The sequence below is a fragment of the Mus pahari genome, chromosome 23, assembly GCF_900095145.1.
Source record: "Mus pahari chromosome 23, PAHARI_EIJ_v1.1, whole genome shotgun sequence".
In the NCBI taxonomy this organism is placed as follows: domain Eukaryota; kingdom Metazoa; phylum Chordata; class Mammalia; order Rodentia; family Muridae; genus Mus; species Mus pahari.
In genome coordinates this window covers 33,158,670-33,173,270 of record NC_034612.1, presented here as the reverse complement: position 1 = coordinate 33,173,270, position 14,601 = coordinate 33,158,670, and the positions used below count along the sequence as shown (strand labels likewise).

At 42.2% G+C, this 14,601-nt stretch overlaps 1 protein-coding gene across 3 annotated transcripts in view; it reads left to right on the top strand.

The window, feature by feature from the left end:
- Positions 1 to 14,601, top strand: part of Rnf216 (ring finger protein 216) — a 110,123-nt gene that overhangs the window by 28,918 nt on the left and 66,604 nt on the right. For all 3 annotated transcript variants that reach the window (XM_021222715.1, XM_021222714.1, XM_029533547.1), the window contains exons 8-13: positions 2,853 to 2,967; positions 3,575 to 3,714; positions 5,356 to 5,406; positions 6,955 to 7,092; positions 11,283 to 11,431; positions 11,886 to 11,964. In XM_021222715.1, coding sequence (XP_021078374.1) covers positions 2,853 to 2,967; positions 3,575 to 3,714; positions 5,356 to 5,406; positions 6,955 to 7,092; positions 11,283 to 11,431; positions 11,886 to 11,964 — 672 coding nt within the window. The remainder of the gene's footprint in view (positions 1 to 2,852; positions 2,968 to 3,574; positions 3,715 to 5,355; positions 5,407 to 6,954; positions 7,093 to 11,282; positions 11,432 to 11,885; positions 11,965 to 14,601) is intronic.

The following is a 14,601-nucleotide window of genomic DNA, read 5'->3' as shown; positions in this document are numbered from 1 at the left end:
TTTTTTTTTTTTTTTTTTTTTTTTTTTTTTTTTTTTTTTTTGTTAAGATCTTCTAGGTATCTCTTAAGGTAACTTTGGCCCTTGTTTTAGAAGTCTTAAAAACCTTACCAGACTGACTGTATGTTTGACTTAGAACTATCATATGAGTGGATGTTTAATTTAAAAATGTAAATAAATTTAGGGAAAAGATTAGACAACTAAAAGAATATTACTTTTTGAGCTCCTGTCATTCCTAGGCAGGTCATTTTGATTCCTTACTTACTAGTACACACCAACCAGGCTGCTCCCTAAGATTTGGGGATCAGTAGGTCAGGAAGCGAGTGGTAAGAGTGGAGCTCAGACAGAGTAGCTTTCTTCCAAAGAGCTTTTAGTCTGTGGGGGCACAGCGTGTGGTAAGGGCAAATAAGAGAGCTGGGAAAGATGGACGGTCACTTAGAGTAGAGCACCTTGATGGAAAGATACTTTCACCACAGCCTGAGAGGCAGGGAAGTAGGCTATGTGCCATGGTCACAGGGCAGTCTGATGACATCTGGTCTGTAACACGAGGCATTTGGCCCAGTGTAATAGACGTGCTGATTACTAACACAACTGTTCAAGTAAGAACTTGGATACTCCTGTAACTAACTGTATGACATTTTAAAAGAATGGTTTACTGACAAGTACTGAGTGTTCATTTTAAGTGGGACCCTCTCACGGCTATGTAAAGCCAATATGTAAGTGGAATAACAACCTGCTTAGGGCTCCAGGCTGGAGCTTCTTCCTCTCTTCAGCCCCAGGCCAGTGAGTGCACCACCATTCAGGAGCTATGAGCTCACCTTCCAGATAGCACCTCTGCTTTAATGGCTGAATCTTGAAAGGAAAAGAAAAAAGTGTATGAGTGTTGTACCTGCATATATGTCGGTGTACCACATGCTTGCCTGGTGCCTGGGGGGACAGAACAAGGTGTCAGATTCCCTGCAGCCAGAGTTATATTATAGACAGTTGTGAGCCCCCATGTGGGTGCTGTAGAGCAAAGATAGCAGCCATTGCTCTTAACTGCTAAGGCATCTTTCCAGCACCTGAAAACTAAGTTGTGACTTTAAGATTGGTGCATTCAGGTTTGGAAATTCCAGAAAGAAGAAATGGGGAATTCCTCACCCAAAGGAGGAGAGCAGAAAGGTAGCGTGATGGATGTTACCCTATGTGGGCTTTGGGGTTCTCCAAATCTGTATGAGGTGGCAGTGTCAGAGAAGGGAACATCAACTACTAGACTGTACTGTTGGAAAATCTAGCCTTTTTCAGGTTTGACTTGGGCTAGCCCTTCCTTTAGAAACCTATGCAACATTTCTTGTCCTCCAGAGGCTCACAGTCTGGTAGAAGAAGTGACATGAAGCAGAGAAGCAAGCAAATAATTATGCTCTCATGACTGAGATGTACTCTGAAAGAATAAAAATACAGTATATTTATAGAGGACTTAACAGTAGGCATGGAAGAATGTAGCATTGCTAGAGGGAGGAAAACGGGAAAGAAAAAAAAAAAAACAGGCTTGCAAGGGAAGAGTAAGATGCCACTCTAATGGGTAGTATTTGTCAAACAGTCACATATTATGCGTTGGGATGGACAGAAAAGGTTAGAGAAGTGGCTAGAGATAGGATTTTGATAGTTACCAGTTTGCAGAAGGCAAACCTGCATTGAGATTCCTAAAGGGTATGTCAGGGTTACAACGTGGGGGGCAGGGAGGGCCAGAAGAGAAATGAGGAAGAGTAGAGTAGATGGGAGCTTTAGCACATGCCTGTTACCAGGGAGATCAGGGAGAGAAGGACTCACGTGGAGGGGTGTGCTTGGCCCCTTGTTAGTATATGGGTTGAATAAAAGTTGGGTTGGAAGCCTGACTTCTTAACCTTGCTCATGCCCTGGGACAGTAGGGGGTGAAATAGCATCTGATGGCTCTTTGACCACAAAGAGGTAAAGAGGGGTGGGGCTAAGAGCTGAAAGAGAAATTCGGTCTTTTCAAGTGCTGTTAAGAAAGATCTAAGAAGGGCTAGCAAGATAGCTTAGTGGGTAAGAGCATAGATCCTGAGTTCAAATTCTAGCAACCATATGGTGGCTCACAACCACCCATAATGAGATCTGATGCCCTCTTCTGGTGCGTCTGAAGACAGCTACAGTGTACTTATGTATAATAATAAATAAATCTTTGGGCAGGAGCAAGCAGGGACTGAGGGAGCAGAGCCAACCAGAACGAGCAGAGGTCCTAGAAAATTCAATTCCCAATAGCCACACGATGGCTCACAATCATCTGTACAGCTAAAGTGTACTCACACACATAAAATAAATAAATCTTTTTTAAAAAAAAAAAAAAAAAGCCGGGCAGTGGNGACACATGCTTTTAATCCCAGCACTTGGGAGGCAGAGGCAGGCNGATTTCTGAGTTCAAGGCCAGCCTGGTCTACAGAGTGAGTTCCANGACAGCCAGGGCTACACAGTGAAAAACCAAAAAATAAAAATAAATAAAGATCAAACTAAGAAATGATAAAGCTGGGTTTGGGAAGGAAAAATATGGACACTGGTTTAATGACTTCAGACTGCAGCACACAGTGAAGAGCCTTGGTGTGTAAGGAAGGAAGCTTAATGGGAGCTAGACAGGGACTGCTACCAAAAACACTGTAGGCTGTGGCGCTCAAGCATTCATGTAACTTAGCTGTACTTGTGCATGGATAGCTTTCATTTCCTTTTGTCACCTTTTAATCTGTTAGGAAGCATTTTGACGGTGTCACTCTAGGCAGAGCTGGCATTGTGAGGGAAGATGAGACTCAAAGATTGCCTCTTTGTAGGTGTTCTTTGATGGTAACCTTTCCCTTCTCAATTTTTAGGCCTTTTCCGATGCCATTAAGAAATGGCAGGAGTTGTCACCTGAAGCCAGTGGAAAACGGAAAAAGAGGAAAGAAATGAATCAGTATTCTTTCATAGATTTCAAGTTTGAGCAAGGTAATGGAAAGCTGAATGTTGGTGACAGCATGTACAGTTGTAGCCCGAGGTTTACAAAGACCTGACAGGCCTAAGAGTAACTGACTTGGACAGCACATCACAACGTATAGACAGTAGTTGCAGATGTTGGTTCCCCTTCCTTAGGTATGTTATTGAGGAAGATGTGTGCAGTAGCAAATGTCATGTATGGACTAACAAATGCTGCGAATGAGAGATGAACACTGCTCTTGAGATGTGAGAATTGGTTATATATTTGACTGGCGGATTGACCAATGAACCAACACAGGCCGTTCTAGTTGTATCTGTAATAGTTCAAAACTGTGAAACCACTATCCTTACATGGGTTATAAGGCATATGCTCACAGTACAGTGCTGTCAGAACAGGAGAGGCTTTGCAGTTGGTTCTCACAAAGAAAAAATGAGGAAGGAAAAGCCTTACCACAGATTAAGCATGATGATGCACGCCATCTCCAGTGGCAAGATGAGTTGTGGGACCCATAGTGTCCTGCTCCAGGACTGGGGGAGCTAAGTTGTTGACGACAGCATTGTTGACTTGGATTCCTGGTCAGTAGTTGTCCCTGTAATCTCACTCTGATATGTCTTCTAGGTGACATAAAAATAGAGAAGAGGATGTTCTTTCTGGAAAACAAGCGCCGACACTGTAGGTACTATGATCATCAGGCCCTCCTTCCAGCTGTGCAGCAAGAGCAGGAATTCTATGAGCAGAAAATTAAAGAGATGGCAGAGGTAGGAAGCTGTGCTCTGATCTGGGAATATGGTTTGGGGGTTGTAGTTAGCTCCCCGTTGGAGTGTGCTACATGGCTGGCTTTATGAGTTCCTTTGGGTGCTAGGGATGTTGCTGAGCTAGGATTCCATCACTGAGCTAGGATTCCACATGCACTCCTTTTTTAAAGAAAGGCTTTTAAGTAGAAACAACTATTTGCAATGATAGTGACTAATTTCATGGTTTCATAAATCAGACTGACAGAATTTTTTTTTAATTCCATTTATTGCACATGTCTGTGTTTGTGGGCACACATGTCCCATGATATGTCAGCTTTTTTCTTCTCCACTCAGGTTTCAGGGATTGAGTATGCTAGCCTTGCATTAAAGAGGCTTATATGAAAACTTAGTAAAATAGTTCAAGTGAAGAAAAAACAAAGAAGAGTTTTATTTAGTTCTATACTTTCCCAAATATTTCTAAACGTTCAATTCAACTGGAATGCACATATATAAATTATTTAATAAAATACCTTCTAGGCTCTGGTGGCCTCGGGTACTGAGTTCCCAAAGAGATCACACTTTTTTCTTTTTTTCACTTTTTTTTTTTTTTTTTTGGAGACAAGGTCTCTTTCTGTGTAGCCCAGCTGTAAGCCAAGCTGACTTTAAACTCACAAAGGTCTATTCTCTGCCTGGAATTAAAAGTGTATACAACCTTAGGTCACATTTCTAACAACAATAGAATTTGCTCTTTTGTTAAAAAAAACTGTTAAATGTGTAGCAAGCAGTGGGGTGGTGGCTGAGTAGTCTCTCTGTACTCACACTTTTTAAGATGATAATATTCTCCATGTGTTGGAATGTACCTTGGGAACCAGGGCCAAAATAATAAAAACTACCCTAGATAATAAGAGAAGGCCAAGGATGTGGCTGAATGGGAGAGCATTTGACTTAGTGTAAGTGAGGTCCTATGTCCCATTCCCAGACCACCATGAAAATAATAGAATGTGCAGTGTCAGTCAGGCATGATGGTGGTCACACCTGTATCCCAGCACTGGGGAGACTAAGGCCAGCTTGAGCTGTATAAGGAGACCCTGTCTCTAAAAAAAGCAAAAAGAAAAACTACTTTCGCGTGGAAATATCTTTGATGAAAGTCCAAGGTAGTGTTTGTTGCTATTTTCTGGCAAATTTTGAAGTAGTTCTGTGGAACAAGATGAGAAGTCCAGGAGTGCCTCAGAGCGAGTGTGCCTCAGAGCGAGTGTGCCTCAGAGCGACATGAAAACTCCCCTCAGGAGGGGAGAGGGGCTTGTCAGCTGAGTTGAGAGTTCCTACCACACCGCTCCTTTATGGTTAGCTAGTTCCTGTCTTCTGCAGCAATACACAATACAATACGCAAATGCTGTTTCCTTCCCAACTTAACTGCAAAGTGTGTTGTCAAACTTGGCTTTGGCCCTTTTAGCTTTGTGTTTGCTTTTGCTGTTCTGTGCTATTCCAGAGTGTTTTGTGTTGGTGTGTTCCTTTATTCACGCTGTAGATTTATGCTCTGGTAGCTTTCTCATCTACTAAAGATTGTTAACAGAAACGATACCTTTAGTAATGTGCATGAGATGCTAATGGTTTATGGTTTCTTTGTACATGTGTATCTGAATGTGTGATGCTTTTCTTCCTCAGCATGAAGACTTCTTGCTTGCCCTGCAGATGAACGAAGAACAGTATCAAAAGGTATTTTGAAATCTCACCAAGTTAATTTATTCTGGGTTTTCTCATTTGGGCTTTTGAAATCAAACTTTTTCTATATAAAATCCCCTATTGACTTGTCATTGTGTGGTTCACTCAAGTCAGTCAGTAACATGGGCTAGAGGAGGCTGTCTATATACAAAACCAAAGCGAAACTAGAGGAGATAGATATGTTCTTAAAGAGCATGAGCAGAAATCCATAGTACAAAATCTTATGTGTGTCTGGCCCTTTAAATGACCCTATGTTCTTCAGTGACAGTTCGTGTTTGGACTTGTAGGAACAGGAGAGGCTATAAAATCGAGCCAGAGGCTGAGGGGAGGAGGAAGAAAGGAGTTGGAGAGAGTAGTATTAGTGGGCAAAAGTCAGGAGACGACAGAAGGGTAGGTCAGGGGAAAGAGGGAAGGGTGAATGAAAGACAATTAAGGTAGCTGGGGTAGTGCACTGTGAAGACATCGCTGACAGCTGAGCCAGAGAAGATACTGTTAGGAGACAGATAAGAGAAGAACCCACGAAAAACCACAGTCAAAATAGCTTTATACATTTACAGAGAAAACAGTATAAAGCAAAATGTGACATTTTTACATTTTAAAATGTTTACTTTTGGGGGACTGGAGAGATGACTCAGCAGTTGAGAGCTGACTGCTCTTCTAGAGGTCCTGAGTTCAATTCCCAGCAACCATATGATGGCTCACAACCATCTGTAAGGGGATCTGATGCCCTCTTCTGGTGTGTCTGAAAACAGCTACAGTGGACTCATATAATATACATTAAATAAATAAATGAAATTTTTTTACTCCCTCCCCCAAAAAAAAAAGCTACAGAAATCCACTCGTCAGTTCTAGATGGAAATGTAGAACACAGATTCACTGTATGTAGCCTTGGGCCATGTGTTTCCATGCTGTATCTGCCAACCTGCTTCGGGGCCTTTGTGAGCATCCTGAGAGTGAGCAGGCCTCTGGCTGGCCCTGTCTCGTCAGTGAACCCTGACATTACATGTACTTAAGGACGTGGCTTAAGTTGCTTTCCTCAGTCTCTTAACCAAAAGCAAGGACGAGCTTAAGATCTCTGCACACTCCTGGCTTCTGACGAGGGGAGCAAAGCCCAGCTCTAGAAAGCTTCTGGGACAATGTGTCATGCTGTTAACCCTTTTATAGTCATGTCAGCATCTGTCGGAGCCGCTGCTTGTTGTCTTATGGTGTACTGTTACACTGATATCCTGAATTAGTCTTTTTATTTATTTATTTATTTTACCTACGTTTTGAGACAAGATCTTACTCCATAGCCCTGGTTGGTCTCAAACTCTAGTTCCCCCTTTCTCAGTATCCTTAGTACTGTTGTCACACATACATTGCCATGGTTGGTACCTAGCTTCTGAGCTAGGTTTAAATGTTTCTTGTTATTAAGTGTCTCGTAGGAGTTGGTGCTGACCTCATTGTGTCTCTGGGGCAAGGAAGTGTATAGGGCTGTAGAGGAGACCTCACTTCTTGGGGATGGGTGATGGGGCATTAACATCTATCTTTTTTGACTTATAGGATGGCCAGCTGATTGAGTGCCGCTGCTGCTATGGGGAGTTTCCATTTGAGGAGCTGACACAATGCGCCGATGCTCACTTGTTCTGCAAAGAATGTCTCATCAGATATGCCCAAGAGGCAGTGTTTGGATCTGGAAAGGTAAGTGTGCTGCACATAAATAAGAAAGGTGACCATGCTTATGAACAGGAAGGAACACTTTGTGTGGGAGCTCGGTTCTGCTAATATGCTGATAAATGCACAACCTGATTTGTGTCATGTTGGTTCTGAGTACAATAGGTTTCCTGACTCACTCAAGCCATATGTCTAGCTCCACAGGGCTCCTGTCTTAGCTCTTACCTTGCTGGTCACAGTTAGAGAAATGGTGAGCTCAGGATGCGTCTTCATTTTATTTGAGCATGTAAAAATGCCTTAGCATTTTTCACATACTTTAAAACGGCTTTATAGTTGCTTTAAAATGACAGTACTGACGGGGGGAGAAGAGGAGAGGTGGCAGGGGAAAAAGCTAACACAGTGACTCAGAACATGACTATGACCTTTTATGTTTTAGAGATTTTCATATGTGGTACTATATTTGCATCACACAGATACACACACAATCCATTCAACATCGTTTGTACCTATTATTCCTCAAATCTTTGGCCTCTTATCCTTTATTTGTGTGTGTGTGTCTGTGTGCATACATATAACTAAGTTAGTGCTATATATGTGTGTTTAAGGGGTTATCCCTAGAGAAAACTGATTCTCCCTCCATCAGCAGCGTCTTACATGAACCTCTTTATTTCCAGTAGAACCTTGTGAGATTTTCCCATCTATGTTGGCATGTTGAAATTTTCTGACAGTTGCCATGTCAACTATAGAAGATGGTATATTGCAGCTGACATCCTGGTACTATGATTTGTACTCTGACTCTTATACCCTTCCCACCTCTTCTGTGATTTTCTTTTGACCTTAGATTAGGGGTTATGTTACAGATGTATCATTTGGGGCTGGGTATCCCAGGGTCAATTGTTCTTTGCATTTTGACCAGCTATGTCTGTCTGCTGAAAAGAGACATTTTCTTGATGAAGGATTAGAGGTATAAGGATAAATATTTAGAATGCAATTTGAAATTATACTGGTTCAGTGAAGTGGCAGTAGTAAGTTTTCCTCTGGTGTCCATGGCCTTACCAGATACCGGAATTAGGCTAGTTTTATAGTATCAGGCATAAATTCTCTCCTATAGAACTGTCCTTAAGTCCAATTAGATGGCTTTTGGTTACCTCTAGGGTAAAGATGCCTCTGTTGAATTTTTGAGAACAACTTTTGTTGTCGTTTTTGTCATTGTGGTCATAGGCATTACTTGTGGTAAGACGATTGATTTTCTTCCTGGGCAGCTTGCATAGCTCCATCAGAGGCCAGTCCTCAGAGGAGACTTTCAGGTCTAATCCAGGGAGATTCCTCAGGCCTTCTGCCATACTGCTGGTGTCTTCAGTTTCTGGTCAGCAGCAGGAAACTATACTATTCGATCACAGTCTCTTGGCCTCCCCCTGAAGGACAAGTCTAGAGGAGGTTTCCCATGTCTGACACTTGGGTTTTCTTTTAGATAGTCTGTGGCTTTTAGAAAGGAATATTGTCATCCCAAGTGGTATAACTTCATTTAAGTGTGTGTGTGTGTGTGTGTGTGTGTGTGTGTGTGTGTGTGTGTGTGTGTGTAATTTTAATTAAACATAAAATAGTAGCCGGGAGTGGTGGCACACACCTTTAATCCCAGCACTCGGGAGGCAGAGGCAGGCAGATTTCTGAGTTTGAGGCCAGCCTAGTCTACAAAGTGAGTTCCAGGACAGCCAGGGCTACACAGAGAAACCCTGTCTTGAAAAACCAAAAAAAAAAAAAACAAAAACAAAACAAAACCAAAAAAACAAAACAAAAAACAAAGCATAAAATAGTATGGATTACTGGTTTTTTTTTTTTTTTTTTTTTTTTTCAAGCATCTTTAATGTTAATCATCACTTCCTAAACATAACCATCCCTTCTCTCCCAAGACAGGGTTTCTCTCATAGACAAGGATGTAGATCCCTTGGAGTAGAGGTAGAGACAGTTGTATGTCACCATGTGGTTCCTTAGAATCTAAATCTGCTCCCCTGGAAGACCAGCCAATGCTTCCAACCAGCAGGCCAGCTTTACTAGTCCTGTGACCCATCAGCATCGTATACTTCCCATGGTTCACTGAAAATTGCCATGGGTATGTAAATCCTGAGGCAAATCTGAATTGGTAAATAATTATCCCTTTAAAATCAAAATCCTAAAAGACCAGGAAATACTGAGAAACACTCTGAGAACAGGGAGGGAAAGCTTCAGCCTCCAGCCCTTCCCTCATTGCCTAAAGCACTGTTTACTCCCATGGCCTTGGACGTGTGGATCTCTTTCCACTAGCAAGCCAGGTTGTCATCATTGCACATGCTGTAAGTCGATTCAGTTTTGAAATCACCTGTCTATGGAGACTCAAGATTTTATAGATTGAAGCCTCTGGACCATCCATCTCTTGACTATAAACTGAGGTTTTCATGACCTGCTCATTAGGTTTGGTTGACTTATTTAAGGAAGTTCTCAGAACTCAGAGAAATGCTTCTACTCTAGATTTGTTACATAGGTTGTTATAAAGCTCCAGGTCAGCAGAGGGAAGGAGGTTGGTAGAGGGTAGATAGTCAGAGCAAGCAGGGTCCCTAATATACAAGCTCTATCTGTAGAGTTTGGAGACATCGCCATCCCAGCAAGGGGATGGGGTTTTGCTTGCATTCCTGTAAGCCTCTGGTGTTGAACACCCAAAAATTCTCTAGATCCTGTCCTTTGAATTTTTAAGGAGCCTTTATTACATGGATAAAATTGAAGTATCAGCAGCTTACAGAAACGGCATTAGACAAGAGCCTGAAAGCCTAGAGAAACCCACCAAGGCTATTCATGTCCTTCCTGGCCGGTGATATGACCCATCTGAAATTGAAGGTCTTAGTGTGCAGTCACATAAAACGTTTAGAAAATTGCTTTATATAAGGCTGGCTCCAATACAAAAGACAAGAAAGAAGGTAGTATATATAGTTCTTTTGGACTAGTCTTGAAGAGAAATTTTGTAGTCTGCCTTGAGGAAGAAAAAGGAGCAGTTGAAATAGGTCATGAGAGGGTCAAGTGGACTGTTTTCTCAGGCTGACAGTGCCCCAGCGTTGTAGCAAATAATTGTCTCTCAACTGTATCACTCACAAGTTGTTTTGAAGCTGTTTCTGGAACCAAAGACAAAGTGTCAAACACTTTAACCACACTGAACTGAAGAAGTAATGGGGCCATGGGAACTGTGATTGAAAAAATCAAAATATATAGTTTGGAAGCGACCAAAGAGAGCTCATGGCTAGAAACCACATGAAACCTCGACCAAAAAAGGCCTAAGTAGAAAACCTGGTGAGATCTTCTGCCTCAGCTTCTTCTCCTGGAAAAGGAAGATGCTCAGGGGACTGTTGGGAGCATTAAGTCAAGTCATTTCCATGTGTCCACTTTTTCTTCTTATGGTTCCCCAGATGTCTAGCACACACACACACACACACACACTTTCTTTTTTTTTTTGTCCTTTCTTTTTGTTTTTTAGGAACATTTTCTTTTTAGGAACATCATTCTTAGCAATGATGTATTTGAAAGCTTTTTGAGCCATGAGCATATAGGCCAAATAGTGACCTTGGGTGTCTGAATAGTTAGTGCTTTATGTTGTGATCCTCCAAGGTCATTCATTCTAAGGCATTGTCACCTTTTTGTGGATATGAAATTGCCTTCATCCCAGCATGCTAGAACCAAGTGGGAAGAGGAGATATTGCTGTTCCACATGCGAAGTTTGCTTCAGGTCTTCACTCGAGGCCATACTTGAGCTCTGCTGTCTCCAAACCTTTCTCCTTTCTATTGATTTCCATCCAGAGAAAGCCAGAGTAGAAGGTGGAACCACTTCCCCCACCCCCCAATTTCATCCCTAGTTACCACCACCCCCCTTTGCCCGAGTCTCCAGCTTTGCACTCTACAAGTGAAGCTGCTTGCTTCAGACCCTGAGGCCAGCCTCTCCTCGCTCACTGAGCACATCACCTTAGCCACCGGTGTTCCTTCCTCATAGATTATAGCTTGGCTGCTGGAGGTGTTCTGGTAGGATCCCAGAAGGTCTGTACGCTCTTACTTACGACTTCCTTGTCAGAGGAGCTTTGCTGCCTTCATGTCTATGCTCTTGACCCTCCCCTTGAAGAAAGATGCATTTGGCATCCTTTACTCTTCCTTATTCTGAGTCCCTGGTTAAGTTTTCCCTTTGCCTGCCTACTTTATTCTAGTCAGAACTCAGCTGCATGGAAGGCAGCTGCACGTGCTCCTTCCCAACCAGTGAGCTGGAGAAGGTGCTCCCCCAGACCATCCTGTACAAGTACTATGAGCGGAAAGCTGAAGAAGAAGTCGCTGCAGCCTATGCTGATGAGCTTGTCCGGTGAGTGCTGAGAATCTGCTCATCCCCCAAGGTAAAGTCTGCTTTTACCAGGCAAGAAGATTCTGTCTGGATTTTCTGGTCCTTCTTGCTAAGAAATGAAACAATCAATTAAGCTTATAATGAAAGCATCTGTCTATGGGCTCTACCTACACACCTTACTTATTACCTAATATTCTAGCCTGCAGCTGAATCACTGTGCCCTGGGAGGGAGGAAGAGTAATGGTTACAAGGGATCCTTGAGAGCTTGAGGTATGTGGTGACAGTAAGTTTGGACGCTGGCATGGTGTCTGTTTTCCCTGTAAGTGCAGGTGTAGGAGGAGCTCAGTCGAGGCTGTAGTGATAATTAAGGAATGCAAAGCGCTGTCTGCTCTGCTTAATCCTCCATCTCGGTAGCACAATCCCAGGAGACCCTCTTTTAACCAGCTTGAGTGATGCCACTTTCCTGTTACTCCAGGTGCCCCTCCTGCAGCTTCCCTGCTCTGTTGGACAGCGATGTGAACAGGTTCAGCTGCCCCAACCCACGCTGCCGAAAGGTAAGGAGGACAGTGGTTTGTTTTTCCAGCACCTTGCTTGAGTCGGGCTTGCACTCTGTGGGTCTCGTGTAGGCTGATGCATGGGAATAGTTTGCATCTTGTAGTCATGAAGCAAGTGAAGATTGGTGATGGCAGCTGGCATAGTTACAGAGATGAAATTACTTGTGGAATTCCAGTTGCAAAGTTCAGGATTTCTCGTCTATGTCATTTGATAAAGACAGATGCTGTGAAAATGTGTTTTCTTCTGCTGTGTCATATATTTTGTTTGCTCTTTTCCCTGTCCTGTACTCAAATACAGCACATACACACAAATGCACTTGCTGTAATTTTCAAAGTCCAACTGACACTTCTTTGATTAAAGGCACCATGTCTGTGTCATCTATGTCACATCGAGTAGGTTTTTCATTGAGTTTCCTCCTATAAGAATCAGTCACTTCAGGAGAGGCCAGAGCTGTGCAGTCGCCTCACTGGTGAACGTGTGCCTCTTTCTCTTTGATGAGGCTTCACTTGGAATAAGGGTCTCTTAGATTTACCAACTATTAGGAACTACTTAGGGATTTCTAATGGACACTGCCTTCCCCGAGGAAGGCCATTTTATAAAACTGTGGTCAGAGTTAAGTATTGCCTTGTTTTGGAGACAGTGAAAAAACTCTGCAGTAAAGGCTAGAAAAGATACTAATCAGCTAAAACTTTACACCGTTGTTTTAATACTAATATTTCTCTGAAACCTGTACACACTCTTAGAGTTGATGTAGCCATTTCCTAAGTTGTCCATTCAGGTTGTTGCTGAAGGCAGAATTAGGAGATCAATGTGAGTTCTAGGCCAGTCTGTTCTACATAGCAAGTTCCAGACTATCTAAGAATACCTAGTGAGACACTGTCTTTTAAAAAGAAAAAAGAAAAATGGAGAAGGAGGAAGCGGAGGGAGGAGGAGGAGTAGAAAGAAGAGGAAGAGGAGGCAGCAGCTGCAGGGCTTGGTAAAGTACTTCTTCACAAATAGGAGGTCCTGCACTCAGTTTCTGGTATGGCTGCACACACTCACCACAATCCCTGCACTTGAGAGGCAGAATTTGGCTCAGTGTGTCCCAAGTCCTAGCCAGACACCTTTCTTAGAAACCATGGTGAATGGCTCCTGAGGGACAACTGAGACCTGATGTAAACATGTATACATACATACACACATACATGAATATGCACACACATTCTCAAAGCAGGAGGAGGAGAAACCAGATATGTTCCTGTAATCCCGATATTTAGGAACAAAAACTAAATAGCAATACAAATTCATGTAAAACTACAAAGTTCATTAGCAAGTAAATATACAGATAGTTCCCAATTTAAGGTTTTTCAACTTTAAGAAACCATGTCTTTTTTTTTTTAATTTTAAATTTTTAACTATTTAATTTAGATTAATTTCATTTTTGTGTGTGTGCACATTTGTCTGTGTGTTTGTGTAGGCACATGTTGAGGTTAGAGGGCAGGCAGCTTGTAGGAATATGTTCTCTGTGTACCATATAGAACCCAGAGATCAAGCTCATATCATCAGGCTTAGAAGGCAGCACCTCACCCACACAGCCAGCCTGACAGCCCAAGAGACTCCTTTAAATTTTGATCCTTTGGAAGGCCAGTAATATATGATGATAAGACCTTCTTTAGCACGATGGCTGGTTCACAACCACTCATAATGAGATCTGATGTCCTCTTCTGGTGTGTCTGAAGACAGCTCCAGTATACTTACATATAATAATCAATCTTTGGGCTGGAGCCAGCAGGGTTGACCGGAGCGGAGGGGTTGACCAGAATGAGCAGAGATCCTAAAAATTCAATTTCCAACAACCACATGAAGGCTCACAACCATCTGTACAGCTACAGTATACTCATACATAAAATAAATAAATCTTAAAAAAAAAAAAAAGAAAAAGAAAAAAAAAGAAAAGAAAGTAGAATGAATGCAATTAGTTATCAGATTAAAAGATTACTATAAATATAAGATATTTTGCATATATTCTATTGTGACCTCAGAGAAGATTCCTTTAGCAGAGATGCAAAAGAAAACAACATAAAGGAAAACAAGGAACAAGTGATCCCCCCCAAAAAAGCTACACACAAAAGTAAGTTCCTCCTTCCATTGCTTTAATGCAATATGGAATAAGCCCCGTGGACAAAAGACAAAGTGACTGGAAGGGTTTTAAATTGGGTTCTGGTTGTCCTTTCTTCAAAAGCCTTGCTGGATTTGTGAATACCTACTGGCTAAAAGTGAAAGGAAAGACATTAAGTAGAAAAGATAACCAAAAGAGAGCAGGTTGGTCATACTTCTACAAAATACACTTAAAGAAAAAACTATCAATTGAAGAACAAGGGAATTATAGCATAATAAGAAAAGGTCAACATACCAGGAAGACAAACCAGTTATAAGTCATGATCAGCCTGAATATCCATGAAACCTATACCCGTGGATTCAGCCAACTGCATATAGAAATACCCAAGGGGAAAATGGCTCCTGCATTAGACATGTCATGAAGACACCCCCCCCCCTTTTTTTTTGTTTGTTTGAGACAGGGTTTCTCTGTGTAGCCCTGGGTGTCCTGGAACTCACTCTGTAGACCAGCCTGGCCTCGAACTCAGAAATCCGCCTGC